This window comes from Lithobates pipiens, unplaced genomic scaffold, assembly GCF_037356315.1.
Source record: "Lithobates pipiens isolate NorthernLeopardFrog02 unplaced genomic scaffold, aLitPip1_a1.2 Scaffold_3, whole genome shotgun sequence".
In the NCBI taxonomy this organism is placed as follows: Eukaryota; Metazoa; Chordata; class Amphibia; order Anura; family Ranidae; genus Lithobates; species Lithobates pipiens.
The window spans coordinates 217,274,316-217,299,571 of NW_027507790.1; the positions used below are offsets into that span (position 1 = coordinate 217,274,316).

General features: G+C 42.0%; 1 protein-coding gene across 2 annotated transcripts in view; it reads left to right on the forward strand.

The window, feature by feature from the left end:
- The window catches only part of CCL28 (C-C motif chemokine ligand 28), a 41,765-nt gene that overhangs the window by 14,460 nt on the left and 2,049 nt on the right, over positions 1 to 25,256 (forward strand). For both annotated transcript variants that reach the window (XM_077462782.1, XM_077462781.1), the window contains exon 2: positions 16,334 to 16,460. In XM_077462782.1, the coding sequence (XP_077318908.1) occupies positions 16,334 to 16,460 (127 nt within the window). The remainder of the gene's footprint in view (positions 1 to 16,333; positions 16,461 to 25,256) is intronic.

Consider the following 25,256-nt stretch of genomic DNA (forward strand, 5'->3'; position numbering starts at 1 on the left):
GCTTCTCCCATCCTTTGGAACTCTCTACCACAATCTGTCTGACTGTCCCCTAATATATCCATCTTTAGACGATCCCTGAAAACCCTTCTCTTTAAAGGAGCCTATCCTGCTTCTAACTAACACTGTTTTACTTCCTTCATCAGCTCATCCCCCACAGCTATTACCTTTTGTATCAATTGACCCTCCCTTTTTAGATTGTAAGCTCTAATGAGCAGGGCCCTCTGATTCCTCTTGTACCAAATTGTAACTGTAATGTCTGCCTCCATTTTGTTAAGCGCTGTGCAAACGCTATATAAAACCTGTATAATAATAATAATAATAATAATAATAATAAAGATGTAGAAAAAAGTCCTTTGCATGAAGTGGACATCCACCATGTGCATAAATGATCATCCAGTGATTCAATACGGCTCAATTATGCACTCACCAGAGGTGTATAAATAAATAGCCTTAAAATAGCCTTAAACCAAATTAAAAATATTCCACCCAGTGTTGTGAAACCAAAAACACCCACCCGTGAGCCTCCACCAGCATATGCACTCACCAGAGGTTAACCAGAAGTATGCCTTAACCACTTGCCGACCGCCTAACGCCGATGTACGTCGGCAGAATGGCACGGGCAGGCATAAGCACGTACATGTACGTGATTTGCCTCCCGCGGGTCGGGGGCCCGATCGGGCCCCCGCCCGGTGCCTGCGGCGGTCGGTTTTCGTTCGGGAGCGATCCCGGACGAGGGGACGGCCATTCATTCATGGCCACCCCCTCGCGATCGCTCCCGACGAATAGAAATCCCCGGTGACATCACTTCCTCTCCTGTAATGTAAACACAGGAGAGGAAGTGATGTATTCTCTCCTCCGTGTCGGTATTTTTCGTTCCGACACGGAGGAGAGCGGATCAGTGAGTTGCACCAACACATCCCACACACAGTAGAACATGCCAGGCACACTCACACCCCCCCTTTACCCCCCGATCACCCCCCCAATTACCCCTGCCCCCCAGTCACAGTGACACCAATGTCATTTTTTTTTTTTTTTTTTTTTTTTTTGCATTGGTGTCATTTGTGACTGTAATAACTGTTAGGGCAGTTAGAGTTAGCCCCCTTTAGTTCTAATGTACCCCCCTAACCCCCCCAATAAAGGTTTAACCCCGTGATCACCCCCCGTCGCCAGTGTCACTAAGGCTGGGTTCACATTGCAGCGGTTTATGAGAACGAATGTGATTCGCACCGCACTGCAGTGCAAATCACATCCGATCTCTGTGCGATTCGAGTTCAGCCATTCGCCGCACCCGCCACACCCGCCGCACCCGCCGCAAATTCGCACGGGACCCTTTTTTTGGCCCGCAGCAGAATCGGATCGCATGGGTGTTCACACCATGCGATCCGAGTTTGCAGATCGCACTGCGATATGCGAACTGATCTGGGGGTGTCAGTAACATTTCACTGACACTCCCAGCAGTTCGCATAGGGCAGTGTGAACTGCCGCCGGGAGGCATGCGATGCGGGAACCCGCCGCGGATTCGCGGCGTTTCCGCATCGCTCCAGTGTGAACCCAGCCTAATAAGCGATCATTTTTCTGATCGCCGTATTAGTGTCCCAGGTGACGCTAGTTAGGCAGGTAGGTATTTAGGTTCGCCGCAGCTTTTTATAGCGCCAGGGACCCCCATATACTACCGCATAAAGCCCCCTGATTGCCCCCTAGTTAACCCTTTCACCAGTGATCACCATATAACTGTTACAGGTGACGCTGGTTGGTTAGTTATTTTTTTATAGTTTCAGGGCACCCGCCATTTATTACCTAATAAAGGTTTAACCCCCTGATCACCCGGCGGGTGTCATTTGTGACTAATAACTGTTAGGGCAGTTAGGGTTAGCCCCCTTTAGTTCTAAGGTACCCCCCTAACCCCCCCAATAAAGGTTTAACCCCGTGATCACCCCCCGTCGCCAGTGTCACTAAGGCTGGGTTCAGATTGCAGCGGTTTGAGAACGGATGTGATTCGCACTGCAGTGCAAATCACATCCGATCTCTGTGCGATTCGAGTTCAGCCATTCGCCGCACCCGCCACACCCGCCGCACCCGCCGCAAATTCGCACGGGACCCTTTTTTTGGCCCGCAGCAGAATCGGATCGCATGGGTGTTCACACCATGCGATCCGAGTTTGCAGATCGCACTGCGATATGCGAACTGATCTGGGGGTGTCAGTAACATTTCACTGACACTCCCAGCAGTTCGCATAGGGCAGTGTGAACTGCCGCCGGGAGGCATGCGATGCGGGAACCCGCCGCGCATTCGTGGCGTTCCCGCATCGCTCCAGTGTGAACCCAGCCTAATAAGCGATCGTTTTTCTGATCGCTGTATTAGTGTCACAGGTGACGCTAGTTAGGCAAGTAGGTATTTAGGTTCGCCGCAGCTTTTTATAGCGCCAGGGACCCCCATATACTACCGCATAAAGCCCCCTGATTGCCCCCTAGTTAACCCTTTCACCAGTGATCACCATATAACTGTTACAGGTGACGCTGGTTGGTTAGTTATTTTTTTATAGTTTCAGGGCACCCGCCATTTATTACCTAGTCTCACTAGTGTACCCCTAAATTTAGGGGTGTCTACTTTCCAAAATGGGGTCATTTGGGGGGGGGTTTGTGCCATCTTGGCATTTTATGGCCTTCAAAACTGTAACGCCCTTAGAAAGCCTGAAGGCGGTGCTTGGTTTTCGGGGCCCCGTACGCGGCTAGGCTCCCAAAAAGTCCCACATATGTGGTATCCCCGTACTCAGGAGAAGCAGCAGAATTTATTTTGGGGTGTCATTTCACATATGCCCATGGCATGCGTGAGCAATATATCATTTAGTGACAACTTTGTGAAAAAAAAAAAAAAAAAAAAAAAAGTTTGTAATTTTCCCGCAACTTGTGGCAAAATATAAAATATTCCATGGACTCAACATGCCTCTCAGCAAATAGCTTGGGGTGTCTACTTTCTAAAATGGGGTCATTTGTGGGGGTTTTGTGCCATCTTGGCATTTTATGGCCTTCAAAACTGTAATAGGTAGTGAGGAGTGAAGTCAAATATTTACGCCCTTAGAAAGCCTGAAGGCGGTGCTTGGTTTTCGGGGCCCCGTACGCGGCTAGGCTCCCAAAAAGTCCCACATATGTGGTATCCCCGTACTCAGGAGAAGCAGCAGAATTTATTTTGGGGTGTCATTTCACATATGCCCATGGCATGTGTGAGCAATATATCATTTAGTGACAACTTTGTGAAAAAAAAAAAAAAAAAAAAAAGTTTGTAATTTTCCCGCAACTTGTGGCAAAATATAAAATATTCCATGAACTCAACATGCCTCTCAGCAAATAGCTTGGGGTGTCTACTTTCTAAAATGGGGTCATTTGTGGGGGTTTTGTGCCATCTTGGCATTTTATGGCCTTCAAAACTGTAATAGGTAGTGAGAAGTGAACTCAAAAATTTACGCCCTTAGAAAGCCTGAAGGCGGTGCTTGGTTTTCGGGGCCCCGTACGCGGCTAGGCTCCCAAAAAGTCCCACATATGTGGTATCCCCGTACTCAGGAGAAGCAGCAGAATTTATTTTGGGGTGTCATTTCACATACGCCCATAGCATGTGTGAGCAATATATCATTTAGTGACAACTTTGTGTAAAAAAAAAAAAAAAATTTTTTTTTTGTCATTATTCAATCGCTTGAGGCAAAAAAATAAAATATTCAATGGGCTCAACATGCCTCTTATCAATTTCCTTAGGGGGTCTACTTTCCAAAATGGGGTCATTTGGGGGGGTTTTGTACTGCCCTGCCATTTTAGCACCTCAAGAAATGAGATAGGCAGTCGTAAACTAAAAGCTGCGTAAATTCCAGAAAACGTACCTTAGTTTGTAGATGTGACAACTTTTGCGCAAACCAATAAATATACAATTATTGACTTTTTTTTTACCAAAGACATGTGGCTGAATACATTTTGGCCTAAATGTATGACTAAAATTGAGTTTATTGGATTTTTCTAATAACAAAAAGTAGAAAATATCATTTTTTTTCAAAATTTGCGGTCTTTTTACGTTTATATCGCAAAAAATAAAAATCGCAGAGGCAATCAAATACCATCAAAAGAAAGCTCTATTTGTGGGAAGAAAAGGACGCAAATTTTGTTTGGGTACAACATTGCATGACCGCGCAATTACCAGTTAAAGCAGCGCAGTGCCAAAGTGTAAAAAGACCTCTGGTCATTTACCAGCAAAATGGTCCGGTCTGAAAGTGGTTAATCAACTCAAATAGGGTGATTCTCAGTTAGACATCTGGATGGATCAGGAAAGCACTTACACTGCATAAAAAAGGTCACCAATGGGAGCCCACAAAGTGCTAATATAGAGTAGTATTTATTAAAAATAGCTGTAAAACAAGTGCATAGCTATAGCATAAGCATTATAATCCAAAACAAACTGGCCAGACTTACAGCAATGGCCACCGCTCCCATCACAGGGACGAGGCGGCGATGATGTCAGCATGTAGGCCCCACTGACGCGTTTCATGCTCAAGCATGGCCACGTTATCAGGATCCCCCTCTAGGATGCGTCAGAAGGGGCCTACGTGCTGACGTCATCGCCTACGTGTCCTTGTGCTGGGAGCGGCGGCCATTGCAGTAAGTCTGGCCAGTTTGTTTTGACAAATATGGGCAGCTCATGGCTAGGACAGAAAAGTAAACAAAGGACTCTTCACAATGTACAGTTGAAAGGCATTCATTTATACATGTACACTTATTAACAATTGTAAATGAATGTACATGCATATAATATATAAAAGCTTAAATTTAATAAAATGAAATCGAAGTAGAAATTTAAGTATATAAATGCTATATGGACATGTATCTTTTCTTGTATGCACCTGGGATGTATTTACAGTAGCTGGTTTAAAAGTACAATTTGACTATATCAAAATTAAGTAGTTATAAAGGCTCCATTAAGGTAAAAAAAAAACTTCTAGTGTAAGCTCCCACCAAGCCCCCCTAAATACTTACCTGAGCCCTCTGTCGATCCAGCCCTGTGCAATCACTTTTACATTTTGGATAAATACAGGCAAAAATTCTGCTTGTCATAAAAATGGCTATATTTTTTGGGCGTAGCAATACACCTCCTTAACCACTTCAGCCCCGGAAGGATTTACCCACTTCCTGACCAGGCCATTTTTTGCGATACGGTTCTGTGTGGTATTAACTGACAATTGCGCGGTCATGAGACATTGTACGCAAACAAAAATTTTTTTCCCCACAAATAGAGCTTTCTTTTGGTGATATTTGATCACCTCTGCATTTTTTTTTTTTTTTTGCGCTATAAACAAAAAAAAGCCACAATTTTGAAAAAAGCACAATATTTTTTTTACTTTCTGCTATAATAAATATCCAAAAAAAATGTAAAAAAACCCATTTCTTCATCAGTTCAGGCCAATATGTATGCTTCTATGTATTTTTGGTAAAAAAAAATAAATGCAATAAGCGTATATTGATTGGCTTGCGCAAAAGTTATAGCCTCTACAAAATAGGAGATATATTTATGGCATTTTTATTATTCATTTTTTTTACTAGTAATGGTGATGATCAGCGATTTTTAGCGGGACTGAGGCGGACGGATCGAACACTTTTTGGGACCATTGAAATTTATACAGCGATCAGAGCTAAAAATAGCCACTGATTACTGCATAAATGTCACTGACAGGGAAGGGGTTAACACTAGGGGGTGATCAAGGGGTTAAGGGTTCCCTCAAGTGTGTTCTAACTGGGGGGGAGGTGGACTGACAGGGAGTAGAGAGAGATCGCTGTTCCTGATTACTAGGAACAGCAGATCTCTCTCTACTTCCCTGACAGAACAGGGATCTGTCTCTTTACATTGACATATCCCCATTCTGGCTCTGAAGTGGTCACGCGGGTTGCCGGAGGACATAGCAGCTGCCAGCCAGGTGCATCGGCTCCAGTGTCACGCCGTGGGCGACCCCTATAGCTCTTATAGCGGCAAACGTACACCTAAGGCAGTTTGTGCAGCTGTGCCAACCTGCCGCAGTTTAATGACATTGGCTGGTGGCCAGAGGTTAAAGAGGGGCTTCCCCCTCAAAAAAAATTAAAAGTCAGCAGCTACAAATATTGTAGCTGCTGACTTTTACCCACTTCTGGAACGCCCGCTGTTATTTTCTGTCGCTACTTTGAAGAGGAATACCGGGGTTATGGCAGCAGCTAGCTGCCATAACCCCGGTATTCTCTTCTTCAGCGGGCGGTCCGCTTTAAGATAAAAGTGGTCTCTGCGATGGATTTGCAGCGACATTACTTTTTTCAGTGGCGGGAGAGGGGCGCCCCTCCCGCCGCTCTCCGGTGCCCTCCACCGATCGGGTCCTGTCCTTGGCTTGGCATGGAGACGAGTGAGGGGAAGATGGCCCCCATCCGTCTCCATACCACTGCTGTACGAGCGAGCCGCCCTTTGCTTGATCTATCACGGAGCCAAGCTCTGTTCCCTGCGAGCGTTGCGACGTACGGGGGCGGAGAACGGCGCCAAATTTAAAAAATGAAATACACAGTATACATACAGTACAATGTAATCTTACAGATTACGTTGCTGTATGTAATTATTTCACATCCCCTTTGTCCCTAGTGGTTTCTCCAGTGTCCTGCATGCAGTTTTATAATATAAAAACTGTTCTTTATGAATGAAACTGGAGATTGTCCATAGCAACCAAAACTGTTCCTTTACACGAAAAATGGTTTTAGACCAGCTAGAAAACAGCGATAATAAATTAGAATCACTCGCAGAATTGAGGGACAGCGATTTGTGGGGAGATCCGTCATCAAATACTGAAAAGTAATGACAGCGACAATTCTGCAACTGAGCAAATTTCAGTGTTTTTGATTTGATTACATTATTGAATAATATTTATTATTGTTATATTATTATTATTTGGCATAATTATTTATAGTTATTTATTATATCATAATTTATGATTTCATTTTTCAAACTTTATCATACTCGGGATGTCTGCTAGACTCTTGTTTGGACAGATTTAAGTGAGTTATTCCTAAGAATTACAGGACTACAATATAAAACGCCAAATTTCCATGCAAAATAATGGTACCGTTTTCAGCACCTAAAATCTGAAATAATCGTACCGCCAGGGAGGTTAGGAGGTCCTGTCATGCTTTTTTCTATTACAAGGGATGTTTACAAGCGAACGCATACGTGAGCAGCACCCGCATATGAAAACTGTGTTCAAACCACACATGTGAGGTATCGCTGGGATTGTTAGAGTGTGAGCTATAATGCTATCCCTAGACCTCCTCTATAACTCAAAACACGCAAAACCCATAGAATTTTTTAAAACGTTGGAGATTTGGAGATTTTTAAGGGTAAAAGTTTGTTGCCATTCCACGACTGGGAGCAATTTTGAAGCTGGACATGTTAGGTATCAATTTATTTGGCGTAACATTATCTTTCACAATCTAAAAAAGTAATTGGGGTAACGTTACTGTTGTCTTATTTTTTAATTCAAAAAAGTGTATTTTTTTCTGAAAAAAGTACGCTTGTAAGATCGCTGTGCAAATACAGTGTGACACAAAGTATTGCAACAACAACCATTTTATTATTTAGGGTGTTAGAAAAAAAATATATAATCTTTGGGGGTTCTAAGTAATTTTCTAGCAAAAAAACACTGTTTTTCACTTGTAAACTCCAAATCTCAGTAAGAGGCTCGGTCCTTGAGTAGTTAGGCTCTTACCTGCCCCAGGATCCAACGCTGTCCCCACCTGAGCTGACTCTTCAATCGGCTTTGGGTCCAGGTGCTGGCATCTTAGCTAAGGGAAACTGGCAGTGAAGCATTGCAGCTTCCTAGCCAGCTTCCCACTGAGCATGTGCGAGTCATGCAGTTTTCTGGGACCTGTGAAGTGAGAGAACACAAGCAAAAAATATTAATGTATTAAAAAGTACCTTTATTCAGATGACTGTATCCTAGAAACCCTAACCCACATTTAAAACCACCACAAGCCAGCGTATGGTTGCATAAACCCAATAATACATAAATTAACAGAACAGTCCTCAAAAAGTGAGCCTGTCACGTATCTGACAGTAGAGCCTGATATGCATATGACGGCCTCTCTTACACCTCTGACTCGAGGCCCCCTGGTAGAGCAGACAGGGAGCGCGGGAGTGCAGAGTCACATGAGTGCCTGATTGGTTGCAGACCATGAAATCCGAAACAGCTGTAGGAGGAGTGGTAGCTCAGCAGGATTCTCCAGGCAGAAGAGAGGGATGGTACAGGCAGGCCGGGTCATACACTGGCGGACACGTCAGGAGCAGATGCATAGGCAGAAGAATAGTTAGGGCTGGAAGTGAGGTAGCAGAAGGAGCAGGCAGGTGCGGTGATCAGATAAGCTGGGTAGGGTGCAGGCGGATAGCAGGAATCGTCAGAGGCAAGCCACGTCGGGTAACAGGAACAGGTAACAAGATGCAGGTAGCAGGAAGGCACGGGAATGCTGTAGAGCAGACAGTACTGAATCTGTGCACTGGCATTGTTTTAATAGGCTGTTGGGCGCCAAGCTGTTATTGGGTGCGTGTGGGCATGCGCACACGCATGTGCACATGTGCGCGCTGACGCGTGCAATGATGCGCGCATGCGCACAGGCGGCAATCTAATAGGTATTGGATTCTCATGTGCACGTGTGCACGCACAGGCACGCGCAGATGCACCCGAGGTGTTCGTATTCTTAGTCCGCCATCTTGGATATTGGCTAGCCCTTCCTGACAGAGCCACAAAAGTAACCGTGACATTATTTCCAATAGCATATATGCACATAGAGGAATATAATATCGAATATATATAAATAATAATAAATAAATAATAAATATATCTAGTATATATATATATATATATATATATATATATATATATATATATATATATATATAAAACGAGGCTTGAATCCGGTCAGTTGCAACTGTGCTTTAGAGCATGCACACTGGTAGATGGGACTCAGGGCGTGCTCCTTTGTCAAGCTTGAGATCCTGCTGGCTAGGAATTCTCCCCCACAGGCAGAAAAAAATAAGCTGTTCAGAATGCCGCTCTGCAGTGAACACCACGCCAGTGTGGATGGACGCGTGCCTTACTTCCTTAACCTCCATGTAAGTGAATAATGTACCTGTATCTCATTAAAATGTTACAGTTCTAACATAGAGGCATCTGTGTTTCTCTTCTCATTCTCATGGAGCTTACAAGCTAAGGTTGGAAATTTATGGAATCATAAAGACCCAGTGGAATATAAGATTTCAATCTATAAATCCACCTACTCTCTCATTCTAATTATTGTTCTACAGTGTTTTCACACTTCTTATGGTTTGTTTGTCCAGAAAACAAATTCAAAATCTTGTCAGAGAATCTTCATTCACTCATTGGCCGATGTGCTTTATATGGGCCTATTGATACTATGAAACCCCCATGTTTTGAGTTCTACATATGGTCCTTAAGGGGGGGGGGACTTTGATAATTAGCGCATTACCCTATGTGCTTCTATTAAAGATCACACAGGGTTCTCATTAATGAAGTTGAGGGGCTCCAGAATCTTGGTTCTGAGTGGAGAGAATTTACTTTTCAGTTTTCTCTTGGCTGGCTAACTCCCGTAATGGGATTTGGAATCCAGAGGCTTTTTTGTTTGGGAGGAAGCCTCAAATCCTGGGTCCAGGTATTACTAGGGATTAGCATAGTTCAGGGTTCCACCTGAGAGACAGGAAGTCCCCTGCCCAGAGGTCAGTGCATGGACCAGTACAGCAGGGAACATGCAGAAATGCAGAATATGGAATATGCACGTGAGCACACTGGTGCTGTGAGGCGCTCAGATGGGACAGACAAGAATTTAAAGTGTTACTAAACCCAGGACCCTGCATTTACTATATCTGGTCTCCTACAGTACACAGAATATGGAAATACCAATACTTTAGTAAATATAAACTGCTAAATAGCTTTTCTCATCAGCAGTATATAGCAGTCTTGTGACTTCTTTCAGTGTCTGGCCGAGCACTGATTAAAGCTTGTAGGAGGAGTTTTCATTTTCCCCTGATTGTCCTATGAGGCTGCATGACCCCTGACCCTCTGTCTGGACAGTGCTGATTGGCCCTGTGCTGATCACATGCACCTTCCCAAGATGAAAAAAAATCTTGCAACACACACCAAACTGAGCTTGTGCTGCTTGCCCCATAGCCTCTGCTCTATCAGCAGATAGTGTGGGGACAGTGGAAGAAGGGGAAGTTAAGAGAAGACAGGATCAAACAGCCTTTGTACACAATGCAAAGGATTAATCATTTGGGTTCCACAGTGAGTATAACAAGCATGCTTTACTGCATATACAGACGGATTTTACTGATGTGGGTTTAGTAACACTTTAAATCTGAGACCAGAGCAACACGCTGCAAGAGTGAGACTGAAGGAGGCATATATTTTGCTGTATTGAATTGAAAGAGGATTACTGAACACCCCTTGTGTCTAAACTTTTTACTTCTGGGTAGGGTGCAGGCGGATAGCAGGAATCGTCAGAGGCAAGCCACGTTGGGTAACAGGAACAGGTAACAAGATGCAGGTAGCAGGAAGGCACGGGAATGCTGTAGAGCAGACAGTACTGAATCTGTGCACTGGCATTGTTTAAATAGGCTGTTGGGCGCCAAGCTGTTATTGGGTGCGTGTGGGCATGCGCACACGCATGTGCACATGTGCGCGCTGACGCGTGCAATGATGCGCGCATGCGCACAGGCGGCAATCTGATAGGTATTGGATTCTCATGTGCACGTGTGCACGCACAGGCACGCGCAGATGCACCCGAGGTGTTCGTATTCTTAGTCCGCCATCTTGGATATTGGCTAGCCCTTCCTGACAGAGCCACAAAAGTAACCGTGACATTATTTCCAATAGCATATATGCACATAGAGGAATATAATATCTAATATATATAAATAATAGTAAATAAATAATAAATATATCTAGTATATATATATATATATATATATATATATATATATATATATATATATAAAAACGAGGCTTGAATCCGGTCAGTTGCAACTGTGCTTTAGAGCATGCACACTGGTAGATGGGACTCAGGGCGTGCTCCTTTGTCAAGCTTGAGATCCTGCTGGCTAGGAATTCTCCCCCACAGGCAGAAAAAAATAAGCTGTTCAGAATGCCGCTCTGCAGTGAACACCACGCCAGTGTGGATGGACGCGTGCCTTACTTCCTTAACCTCCATGTAAGTGAATAATGTACCTGTATCTCATTAAAATGTTACAGTTCTAACATAGAGGCATCTGTGTTTCTCTTCTCATTCTCATGGAGCTTACAAGCTAAGGTTGGAAATTTATGGAATCATAAAGACCCAGTGGAATATAAGATTTCAATCTATAAATCCACCTACTCTCTAATTCTAATTATTGTTCTACAGTGTTTTCACAATTCTTATGGTTTGTTTGTCCAGAAAACAAATTCAAAATCTTGTCAGAGAATCTTCATTCACTCATTGGCCGATGTGCTTTATATGGGCCTATTGATACTATGAAACCCCCATGTTTTGAGTTCTACATATGGTCCTTAAGGGGGGGGGACTTTGATAATTAGCGCATTACCCTATGTGCTTCTATTAAAGATCACACAGGGTTCTCATTAATGAAGTTGAGGGGCTCCAGAATCTTGGTTCTGAGTGGAGAGAATTTACTTTTCAGTTTTCTCTTGGCTGGCTAACTCCCGTAATGGGGTTTGGAATCCAGAGGCTTTTTTGTTAGGGAGGAAGCCTCAAATCCTGGGTCCAGGTATTACTAGGGATTAGCATAGTTCAGGGTTCCACCTGAGAGACAGGAAGTCCCAGAGGTCAGTGCATGGACCAGTACAGCAGGGAACATGCAGAAATGCAGAATATGGAATATGCACGTGAGCACACTGGTGCTGTGAGGCGCTCAGATGGGACAGACAAGGATTTAAAGTGTTACTAAACCCAGGACCCTGCATTTACTATATCTGGTCTCCTACAGTACACAGAATATGGAAATACCAATACTTTAGTAAATATAAACTGCTAAATAGCTTTTCTCATCAGCAGTATATAGCAGTCTTGTGACTTCTTTCAGTGTCTGGCCGAGCACTGATTAAAGCTTGTAGGAGGAGTTTTCATTTTCCCCTGATTGTCCTATGAGGCTGCATGACCCCTGACCCTCTGTCTGGACAGTGCTGATTGGCCCTGTGCTGATCACATGCACCTTCCCAAGATGAAAAAAAATCTTGCAACACACACCAAACTGAGCTTGTGCTGCTTGCCCCATAGCCTCTGCTCTATCAGCAGATAGTGTGGGGACAGTGGAAGAAGGGGAAGTTAAGAGAAGACAGGATCAAACAGCCTTTGTACACAATGCAAAGGATTAATCATTTGGGTTCCACAGTGAGTATAACAAGCATGCTTTACTGCATATACAGACGGATTTTACTGATGTGGGTTTAGTAACACTTTAAATCTGAGACCAGAGCAACACGCTGCAAGAGTGAGACTGAAGGAGGCATATATTTTGCTGCATTGAATTGAAAGAGGATTACTGAACACCCCTTGTGTCTAAACTTTTTACTTCTTAAATCAAACTGGGCCACCAAGCCCTGAAAAAAATTTCTTGGCTGGACTGGACTTACTGTCAAAGGCACTACACTTGAGAAAATACCTGAATATTACAGCATACTAATGCATGCACCAGGTTTGAGTGAGCCCTTACTCTCAGTCATACACAGTGCAATGGTCGCATAATAACACCACAAAAGCATTTAGCAGCGAATTTTCTCAAGCAGACTGGTGTTGCTGATAAGTTTAGTTTAACAAACACTCTTGCTATGTATTGGGTAGATTTGGCAGCTTGCCCGAAGCATCGCGGCCGCAACATGTAAACACCCCCTTCTGCTGCCTACTGCAGCGTAACTGGTTCCCGACCAGCCGCCACAGGAATGCTGCGGCAGGATGGCTCCCCTTGGCGAGCCGTCGTAGCTGTACCTTATTTTGTAGATGCTATAACTTTTGCGCAAACCAATCAATATACTCTTATTGCGATATTTTTACCAAAAAGATGTAGAAGAATACATATTGGCCTAAACTGAGGAAATTTTTTTTTTTTAAATTGGAAGATTTTATATAGCTAAAAGTAAAAGATATTGTGTTTTTTTTCAAAATTGTTGCTCTTATTTTGTTTATAAAACAAAAAATAAAAACCGCAGAGGTGATAGTGCTGTCAATTTATGCAGTGCTTTACATATATATTGTACATTTACATCAGTCCCTACTCTCATGGAGCTTACAAGCTAAGGTCACATCCATATACTAGGGCCAATTTAGACAGGATCTGATTAAAATATCAGCATGTCTTTAGAGTGTGGGAGGAAATGGGTACCTGGAGGAAACCCACAAAGGCACAGGGAGAACATGCAAACTCCAGGCAGATGGTGTCATGGTCGGGATTGGAAACAGCAACCCTTTTTGCTGCTATGTGAAAGTACTATCCACTATACCACTGTACTGCCCATTTCTTTTAGATACTGTATATAAGAATCAAAAATAATATTATATCAAAAAATATCTTTATTCAGATAACTGTATCCCAGAAACCCTAAAGCCCCATACACACGATTGGATTTTCCGACGAGAAATGTTGAATGTGAGGTTGTTGGCGGTAAATCCGACCGTGTGTATGCTCCATCGGACAATTGTTGTCGGACTTTCCACCAATAAATGTTGGCTAGCTTGTTCTCAAATTTTCTGCTAACAAATGTGTGTTGTCAGACTTTCCGATTGTGTGTACACAAGTCCGTCGGACAAAAGTCCAAAGTACAACCACACATGCTCGGAAGCAGAAGCGTTTGGTCTTGTAAACTAGTGTATGTAATGGAAAATTAACATTCGTGATGTGGCAAATTATGGAATCTCCAATGCAGCGCACATTCTCTTCTTCTTTAATGGGATAATAATGAAGCTGCTTTGCTGGTGATAATGATGGAGTTATTGAAAACAAATTTTCAAAGGTTTTTTTTTTCTAGTTATATCAAGAATAATATTATCATAGTTTATTTTTTTTTATTTGCGCAAGTTACCACAACACCATTATCCTGTAGATTTTAAGATCAAAAATACAACTATGTTGGTGTCCCTTTTAATTTTACATTGTATTTTTTAAAATGTAACTGCCTACTCCCAAACTGTCATTTGAAGTAAAACACATAGCCAAGTATTATTCTACACAGTTTTTTTATTGTGCATTAAAAAATAAAACAAAAAAAATTAGACATGCTATCTGCCAATGGAACTTAACCAAAAATTGCATTCTATGCATCAAAAAATATAGAAAATATACCAAATCAAATCATTATTCAACCAAAAAAATAACGTCAAAGCAATAACTCCAAGGCAAATAATAAATAACATGTTATCTCCTCCGATTCCACAACATGTCTGGTTGATGAACGGCCTTTCAGAAACGAACTGAAATAGCACGAAATGAAAAGCGCAAATCAACACTCCCCAAACTTATACTAACACAAAATTAGCAGAAGGAGGACAAAGTGTGGCACTAAAGAGCTGAAAAGCCACATAGGATGTCTAGTACATCACTACGTTCCTAATTGTTGGCCAACATTTGTGTGACCGTGTGTATGCAAGACAAGTTTGAGCCAACGCCCTTCTGACACCGGTTTTGTTGTCGGAAAGTCCAATTGTGTGTACAAGGCTTAAGACTAATGCCGTGTACACACGAGCGGAATTTCCGACAGAAAAAGACCTACGGGAGCTTTTCATCGTATATTCCAATCGTGTGTATGCCCCATCGGACTTTTTACGTCAAAAATTCTGACGGCAGAAGCCTAGAAAGAGAACATGTTCCAAATATTTACAACGGAACCAATTCCTATCGGGAAAACCTCTCGTCAGTATGCTACTCCGACGTACCAAAAACGACGCATTCTCTGAAGCAAGTACGAGACGGAAGCTATTGGCTACTGGCTATTGAACTTCCTTTTTCTAGTCCCGTCATACGTGTTGTACGTCATCGCGTTCTTGATGGTCGGACTTTGGTGTGACCGTGTGTATGCAAGACAGCTTGAGCGGAATTCTGTCTACATTCCGTCAGAGAAACCTTTAGAGTTTATTCCGATGGAAAAACCACACGTGTGTGCAAAGAATAAGTTTAGATGTGCGGTTGGGGGACACTGTATTGTTATACCAGTCAAGGTGGTTTCCTCTCTATTAAACATCTCTCATTTTTGAGAAGTTTCGTACTCTTTAGTTTTTTAATTTTTAGGTTTAGATTGAATATTTCTATAGGTTTACTTACCTTCCCATTGTACACAGGTTTATTGCTGTCTATGTTTACATGGAGGTGATTCTCCCCTCTGTTTATTTTCATGACCATTGCCCCCAAGAAACAAAGCAAGGGAAAATGCAAAATCATAAGCCTAGTACACACAATGAGAAAATTGGACAAAAATACCACTTTGGGCGCGATCGTCCACAGCTTTGGATTGCCGATCATGACAGTTCATGCAAAATTATCCGAAGGGAAAAACATAAAAAAAATTATTGTTTGATAAGAGAATGAACAATTTTCATTTTAATCAGTAATCAGTACAGTATTTGTAAAAAGTCGAATTAACAAGACTGTGCATGCTCAGAAACTAAAGAATGCATTACAATACAATATATTACATCATCGCGAGAAGTTATATTCTGTCTTACCAGAATTTTTTGCAACGCTAGTGACCTATTCTTTTTCGATATGAGACTAGCATGCAAAAAACAAAGAAAAAAACAGATGATCATTTGTTCAATATTCTCATTGTGTGTACGAGGGCATTAGACCTGACCCAGAACAAAAGATGAAACAAAGCTTCCAATAGGATAGATTTCAAAATACCCAAATGTGAATGACAAACTGCACAATGTACATTTCAGATGCCATCCCTTTAGATGGCATCTAAAAACACGGTGTGGTTCTGCCGCAATCGTCACGCAATAAATTGTGCTGCAATCGCGGCAAACCGCATTGCGTGAGGCTTTCATTGCGTGAAGCTTTTCACCTAATAAAGGTTCTTTTCAAAATGACCAGGTGTAAATGCAGCCTATGAGATTTCCTCTAACTTCCTGTTGCGTCTCTGGGACAGAAAGTAAAGAGAAATATCCTCAAAGGTACACCGATAACAAAAAACATATACATATATAGGTTTTGGCTTTACATACACCTTAGGAGCTTTGTGCTAGTCCTGAGTTTCTACTGCCTATTTCTAAATGTATTTTATTTTTTATTTTAACAGCTTTCTCTGTTTTCAGCAGTAGTTGTTGCACCGAGCTTGGGGAAAGAATTTCAAAGAATACGCTAAAAAAAGTGATCCGCTATAAAATCCAGAGACGTGATGGCCTTTGTCACCTCCAAGCTTTTGTGTAAGTATAATCACCTTGGTTTCAGAGTAACTTGGTTTGAGAGCGTTTTGCAAGACAAGCAAAATTTTTTAATAAATTTTGACTTGATATACAAGCAATGTCTTGATATACAAGTACCATGTCACAACTGAGTATAAAAGAGAAGAGTGGCGCCTCTAAGTGTAGCAATGTGGTTACATTTAATGATGGAACAACATTTACCAACTCACATAGTTGATGACCGTCCTCCTCAGCGCCAGCGACGTCATCCCTTCCACTCTGCGCTCCATGAGCTGTTCAAGCCTCACTTTCAGATTGTTCTACTGCAGGGTAGTCTTTCCCGTCACGATTGCAGACTGACAGCAGTGAGAGACGGCGGTGAGGAGGATGGTCTATGAGGACAGCTTTACCCTGGTTGCCTGCATACTTAAATGCCTCTTTTAATCATCAACCATGTGAGTTGCTAAATGTTGTATCTTCATTAAATGTAACCATATTGCTACACTTAGCCCTTGTACACACGGTTGGAGATTCCGACGGAATGTGTCCTATCGGAGCGTTTTGTCGAATATTCCGACTGTGTGTAGTCTGCATCGGACTGTTTCTGTCGGGATATCTGACGGACCAAGTTTTCCAACTTGCCGGTAAAATTTTCAGACAAAATGCTCCGATCGGACATACTCCGATCATGTGTAGCCTACTCCGACGGACAAAGTGCCACGCATGCTCAGATCAAATTCCCAGACCAAAGCTATTGGCTACTAGCCTGAATGTAGTCCTGTCGTAACGAAATAACGTCATCACGTTATGTACAATCGGATTTTCCGACAATTTAGTCCGACCGTGTGTATGCAACATCACTTCCGGACCTCTTCTGGAATTAATCCGTCGGATTTGGTTGTCGGAATCTCCGACAGTGTGTACAAGGGCTTAGAGGTGCCTCTTTTCTCTTTTTTAATGTGTAGCTTCTGATGGACATTTTATGGTTACACAACCTGGTCACATTGCTATAATTTTTTTATATGCACTATAAACTGAAGGACCTATGAATTAATGGTTGTGGAATGAATCATTTGAGTTTCCATTATTTCTTATGGCGAAATTCGCTTTGATATACAAGTGTTTTGAATTACATGCATGTTTCTGGAACTAACGATGCTCGCAATCCAAGGTTTTACTGTATATGATGTGTAGCACTGACCCCCCCGAAGGAGCTGCTGGTTTTATTGGGCTTACCATTACCTTCTTGACTGCTTCTCCATCTAGGGTTTCCCTTGGTAGATGGCCCAAAGAAATGTGGAAACTGACACTGAATCTTCTTTTGGGTTATTTATTTGAAACAGAAACAGAGTCTCTCAGTTTAGGGTAGAGGGTTAGGAATAAGTTCAGGTTCTTTAGACTGCAAAAATGAAAAGTCTCTTATAGGAAAAATCCAGAGAATAGCAACCGTTTCACAGCTGGATTTTACAACCCCCAGATAGACCTCCTTTCACTAGGCCTAGCAGCTGGTAGGGTGCTAAATAAAGTCTTTGCTACAGACTTGAGCGTAAGGTACTTGAGAAAGTCTCTGCCACAGACTTGAGCAATACTGAGGGACATAGACAAATTTAAAGAGCTATCATATGGTACTAGTATCTCTCAGCCCATTCCGGCGATACCGTATGAGTGTAGATCCATGTCCTTCAACTGTGCCACCAGGCTCCTTCAGAGAAGCCAGCCTTACGCACGGCCTTCTCCTGAAGAGTCCTCCCCTGGGGTTTCTCCAGTTGCTGGGCCTCTCCCTTAGATGAGATGGCACTGGACCACCTTTGGATCAATAGACCCCCAAAATCAATTCAGGCCTGTCCCTGCAGTTGCATTGCCTCAGGCTAGCCAGCCCCGAGACTTGAAATGCATGGTTCCGCACCCCAGGCCAGGAGGGCCATGGGGCTGGTCAGGAGGACCAGAACCAAACAGGCAGAAAATATTCTCCGGAACTCCAGAGCCACATGATCTTGGTACCTTAAATACCACCTCCCAGAATGCACAGCAGGAGAACACTCCCACTGGGCTGGTTCCGAAATAACAGTGGCATTCAATACACCCAGCTAGACTGTGCTCTTACTCTTGCCAGCGGTGCCAGCGACACCTGCGGTCAAGGAAAACCCAGTGGAACCCAGCTGGACTGGTACTGAAACCATACATTTTCCTGAAACCACCAACTGTGGTTTCAGGAAAATTTTACTTTGAAAAACATATAGCAACTGCTTGTCAGGAGCCAGTGCTACAGATGTATATCTTTATGCTGGCTTTCCTGGCACTAACCTTTCATAAGACCTGGAAGATCAGATAATTCCTAATATAACTTGAAAGTTAGGTCAGACATAATCGGAAGGAATAATCACTTTGGTAAACATGCAGCTTCAGATGAGATTACACTCCACACTCTATGGTCATATTTTAGGTGCTGGCATGACTTGTCAGCACCAAAGCAAATCAATTATACGGTCAACAGAAACCCTACACACCGAAAATTGAAAATTATATTCTTCCTTTATTAAAACAGCCAGCAGGAACATGTTCTGTTTTAACCCATTTCAGTTAAAGAGGAAGTAAAGGGGAAAAAAAACACACCCTGCAAGGCAAAGGCATAATGAGCTAGTATGCATAGCATAGTAGCTCATTATGAATAACTTACCTGAGAACGAAGCCCCCGAAGCGGTCCTTCGCCTTCCTCTTCACCACTGCCATGGATCCCGGAGCGACTTCTGGGTCTCGCGGCTCCGGCGCTGTGAGCCGCGATGACGTCACTCCCGCGCATGCGCACGGGAGCTGACACTCGCGACATATTGCCGCGATCTGCGGCATATCGCCGTGATCTGCGGCCTGCCCAGTGCACCTGCGCGCCGATGTCTACGGCGCATGCACCATAGACAGCGGTGGCTGTCTTCGGGTAAATATCTCCTAAACAGTATAGGTTTAGGAGATATTTCTTGGACCTACAGGTAAGCCTAAATCTAAGCTTACCTGTAGGCCAAAGTGGTTTGTAAGGGTTTACAACCACTTTAATCACAGCGTTTTCTGAAAGCATTGGGTTGATTTTATGTTAAATTAAGTTATTGCTTTATATTACCCTTTTACTATTCATATTAAAACTGTTTTACTTTTGATACAAGATGCCACTATGATGCAGAACACCTTGATCACTAGCCAGCTGTGGTCATTGAGGATGCTACACATGCTAAAAAAAAAAAAAAAGTATTAAAGTACACGGGCCCTGTCCTTCTGCCCCGCTGCTGGAACCCCCTTCACATTTGCTGGTTAGCTGAAATAAAAGCAGGGAGTTGCTATGTAAATACTATTTCTGTAAATATCTGACCTGACACAGTGTTAATAAATACTGTTCAGACAGGGGAAAGAAATACAAAGCAACATTCTATTCTATTCTTATGTGGATTAATAAAAAGAGTTTGAATCTGCATATAATCTAACTTTGAAGTGATTGTAAAATCTCAGTTTTATTTTCTTTAAAATTAATAAACATGTTATACTTACCTGCTCTGTGCAGTGGATTTGCACAGGACAGCCCCGATCCTCCTCTTCTTGGGTCCCTCTTCAGCTCTCCTGGCTCCTTCCTCTCATTGATTGCCCCCCCCCCCCCTCAGCAAGCAGCTTGCTATGGGGACACCCAAGCTGAGCTACAGATCTGTGTGTCCATTCAGACATGGAGCTGTGGTTCAGCCCCTCCCTCTATCTCCTGATTGCCTAACTGACTTTGATTGACAGCAGCGGGGGCCAATAGCGCCACTGCTGTACCTCAGCCATTCAGGAGGGAGAGTACCAGATGGCCAAGGCACTCGTGGACATTGCTGGATAGAGAGGGAGCTCAGGTAAGTATTGGGGGCCTGAAGGTTTTTTTTTTTATCTTAATGCATAGAATGCTTTAGGAAAAAATAAAAATACTTCTGACTTTACAAACCACTTGAATTATATGCAGATTGAGGTTTAGTGTTAATAAAAATATGTTCCTATTTGTTGCTAATTAACTTATTCTTCCTCTTCATCCCTTTTTCATTATTTTCTTGCTAATTTTTGTTTGTTTGGTTTTTTTTTTTCTGTTTTTCTAACAATTATTTAAACTTTGTCTTTATTAATTTGTTCATTTAGTATAGCGTTAAAAAGTGCAAAAAATAAAAACGTTATTTCATCAGTAAGCAATTGTAGTGCTTTGTAACAAAATTACAATTTTAGTCCCCTTATTAACAGGTCATTTGGAATGGTGAAGTGGTGGACCATTATTTCCCCAGTTCTGTTTACAAGCAACATTGGAGAAAACAAACACAGGCAGCTATTACACACGTTGATGCCTGAGAACCACACATAGGGGGTTATTTACTATAGGAAAATCCACTTTGCACTGAAAGTGCACTTGGAAAGTGAAGTCGCTGTAGATCTGAGGGGGATATGCAAGGAAAATAAAAAACAGCATTTTAGCTTGCACATGATTGGATGATAAAATCAGCAGAGCTTCCACTCATATACACACACATGCATGCATACAGGTATAGTCCTATACATACAGTACAATCCTATACCCAGAGTTGATCCAGAGGAAGGCAAAAAAACAAACAAAAATAAATAAAGCATGATTCAATTTGCTCCAGCAGGGAGAAAAAAATCCTTCCTGATCCCCCAAGAGACAATCGGATATTCTCTGGATCATCTTCACCTATAAATAATAGTATCCATTTATGTTATGTAATTTAGTAAAGAATCCAGGCCTTTCTTAAAACAATCTACTGAGCTGGCCAGCTGGTCAATAGATGTTCACAGACACAGTAGGGGTTATTTACGAAAACTGAAAAATGCTAAATCTGGTGCAGGTTTATATAGAAACCAATCAGCCTCCAGGTTTTTTTGTCACTTACAGAAGTTGTAAAGACCGAAGTTTTTTTTTATTTGAATGCATTCTATGCATTAAGATAAAAAGCCTTCTGTGTGTAGCAGCCTCCCTAGCACCCCTAATACAGGGTCACTGGCTCCCACGGCTGTCAATCAAAGTAAGTTAGCCAATCAGGAGAGAGAGGATGGGGTCGAACAGCAGTTCTATGTCTGAATGGACACACGGAGCTGCAGCTCGGCTCGGGTGCCCCCATAGCAAGTTTCTTGCTGTGGGGGCACTCGAGAGGAGGGAGGGGCCAGGAGCAGAGAAGAGGGACCCAAGAAGAGGAGGATCCGGGCTGCCTTGTGCAAAACCAACTGCACATAGGAGGTAAGTATAATATGTTATTTATTTTTTAAACAAGATTTTACAATCACTTTAATTGGACAAACTGAAGTTAGAAGCTGATTGGCTACCATTCACAGCTACACCAGGGAATACGGAAAGTAAAGGGTTAATATACAAGTCATATAGAGGCTGAAGATCAGATGTGTACACAGGGGTTGAGTTACTAAAACTGGTGCACTCAGAATCTGGTACAGCTGTACATGGTGTCCAATCAGCTTCCAGATTTTATTGTCAATGTTTAATTTAGCACGCTTAAGTTAGAATCTGATTGGTTACTATGCACAGCTGCGTCTGTGTATACTATGCACAGCAGATTCCGTGTATACCAGTTTTAGTAAATCAACCCCACTGTCTACACATCTAATCTTCAGTCTCTCTATGTGACCTGTATATTAACCCTTTACTTCCTTTATTCTGCACTCCTACACATCAACCCCTTCATCTCTATCCTCTTGCTGTATGTGACCTGTACATTAACACCTTCACCCCCTCTTCTCTCTTTGCATGATCTATATTACAAAGTTATTCTAATGGCAGAAGGTTTTTTTTTTTATCTTAAAGTGGATGTAACCCCAATGTCATCCTTTCTAAACTACTGGCATAGGGGTTATCTAGAAGGATATACATGCCTCCTGCATGTATCTTTACCTGTCAAATGTCTCCCCTCTGTCTGTTATGAGAACTGAAAATCTGCAGATTCTGTGGGTGGGTCTGTTGTCTGGAGCTCGGTGGGTGGAGTCGTGATGTCAGTAGACTCCCCGCCCACCTCTACACTCCCCTTGTCAATATGCATTTTTTCCTGTGTATTTCTTACACTGAACTTCTGCTGTGATCTCTAACATCCAGTGAAAAGACAGGAAAGTAACCACATGACTTCAGCATGCCCAATCATGCTGAGGTGGGGAACATCCAATCCTGGCAGAGCAGCAGAAGAAAGGAGTGGGAGGGAATTAAAAAATAATGCATGTCTCTTAGGCTAGTGCACAAGATATGTAAATCACCTGTCACTCACAGCAAGGGGGAGGATTTGACAAAGTTTTTCTCTGTTTGTCAAGATTTATCTCACTGAACAATAAAATAGGATTGCTCAGGGCTGGATTAACTCTTTGTAGCAAGACTGGGCTCAAATGATAGGACATCTTATACTCTACATTATGACATCAAACAATTTATTTTCCGGGTTTACATCCACTTTAATGCAGTCTATGCATTAAGATGAAAAACAGCAGAGTCCCAGAGTCCCCTTCAGCCCCCCCTAATACTTACCTGTGCCCCATCTCAATCCAAGAATGTGCACGAGTGTGGCAAAAAATTAGATCAACTTGAGCCTTTATTAGTTATTTATTTTCTAACAGAAAGTAAGGGAAAAGTTTTTTTTTTTTTTAAAACAGTTTATATATATAAAATAATATATAATAATATATTAATAATAATACAGTGGTTATTAAATACCACCAAAACAAAACTCTATCCGTCTCAAAAATTCATTTGGGTAAAGTGTTGCACCAAGTAATTGTCCATCTATCATATATAGCAAGTAACATAGCATTTTCAGAAAATATACATTAAGTCACAACTGAATTTTCTGATCAAATAATGAAAGCATTAGAAAGCTTCTGCCATGGAAAAGCGATGCGGTTCCCTCTAATATGGATGGTAGGCTAAACAGGCACAGCTCCAGAAGCACCGCAACATATAATGCTCTGATAAGATATTCCAGAAACATTTTATGTAGAAATGGTTTCAATTTCAAATTATTGTAACCAGGCCAAGAATGTGCTACAAAGACTCACATGTAAACATACGTGCTAGAAAACACGAAATTCTGCCTTTTATTTACTGGAATTAACATACCAAATTGTGTGCTTAGTGACAAAAATTCCAGTGACTAGCATTAGGATTGTTCACATCAAAAGTTCATTCGATTTAGAAGTTATAGAATTTGTTTGGTGACTTTAACCACTTCAGCCCTGGAAGGTTTTGCCCCCTTAATGACCAGGCCATTTTTTGCGATACGGCACTGCTGACAATTGCGCGGCCGTGCAACGTTGTACCCAAATAAAACTGATGTTCTTTTTTTTCCCACAAATAGAGCTTTCCTTTGGTGGTATTTGATCACTTCTGTGGTTTTTATTTTTTGCGCTATAAACAAAAAAAGACAGACAATTTTGAAAAGAAGATAGGAGATAAATGAGCTGTGCTAATAATCATGATAGCATGTAGAGAATTCCATTGTGAACAGAAAACCAAAATGCAAAAATTTAAAATAAAAATAAAATTGAAGAATATATGTGTGAATCACCTTGCGGAGTCCTCTCAAAATTCAATAACACAAATAGAATTGCACAATGTGTAGGATATAAAATATACCAAACATAAATATAAAATATGAAAAAATTGCAGTATATGTGAATCGCTGTACAAAGTAAGTGAATCAAAGTGAATGAACAAAAATCAAAGTGCAACAAATAAAAATAAATTAAAAAAAATTATAAAATTGTGTGAATCACTCTTCAAAGTGTATGTATTACCAGACAGTAAGCTCTGTAGCTCTGGTGGCTATTATCATCGGTCCAATCCAGATAGCAGCTCACATCCAAGACCCTCCTATGATGAAGCCGGACAGATGGTATTGTGCTTAACCACTTACAGACCGGACCATTTTGCTGGTCAAAGACCAGACCACTTTTTTCGATTCGGCACTGCGTCGCTTTAACTGACAATTGCGCGGTCGTGCGACGTGGCTCCCAAACAAAATCGATGTCCTTTTTTTCCCACAAATAGAGCTTTCTTTTGGTGGTATTTTATCACCCCTGCGGTTTTTATTTTTTGCGCTATAAACAAAAATAGAGCGACAATTTTGAAAAAAATGCATTATTTTTTACTTTTTGTTATAATAAATATCCCCCAAAAATATATATAAAAACATTTTTTCCCTCAGTTTAGGCCGATACGTATTCTTCTATATATTCTTGGTAAAAAAAAAATCTCAATAAGCGATTATTGATTGGTTTGCGCAAAAATTATAGCGTTTACAAAATATCGATAGTTTTATGGCATTTTTATTAATAATTTTTTATTCTTTTTTTTTTTTTACTAGTAATGGCGGCGATCAGCGATTTTTATTGTGACTGCATTATGGCGGACACATCGGACATTTTTGACACATTTTTGGGACCATTGTCAGTTATACAGCAATCACTGCTATATAAATGCAGTGATTCCTGTGTAAATGACACTGGCAGTGAAGGGGTTAACCAGTGGGTGGCAGTGTAGGGAATAAGTGTTCCTAGGGGTGTGTTACTAACTGTGGGGGGTTGGGCTTTCATTTAGTGAACACTGATCACATGGAGCAGAGATCAGCGTCACTAGTTGCTAGGCAGAATGGGTATGCCCGCGGTGATTGAGTCCGCAGGACCCGCAACCGGACTCACGGTGGTCCTGACCGGCAAGCGAGCGCGCTGCCGGCGGCGCACTCGCGATGGCAGGGAGGCAATGAAGATTGGACGTACCTGTATGCCAATATGCCTGCCCGTGCCATTCTGCCG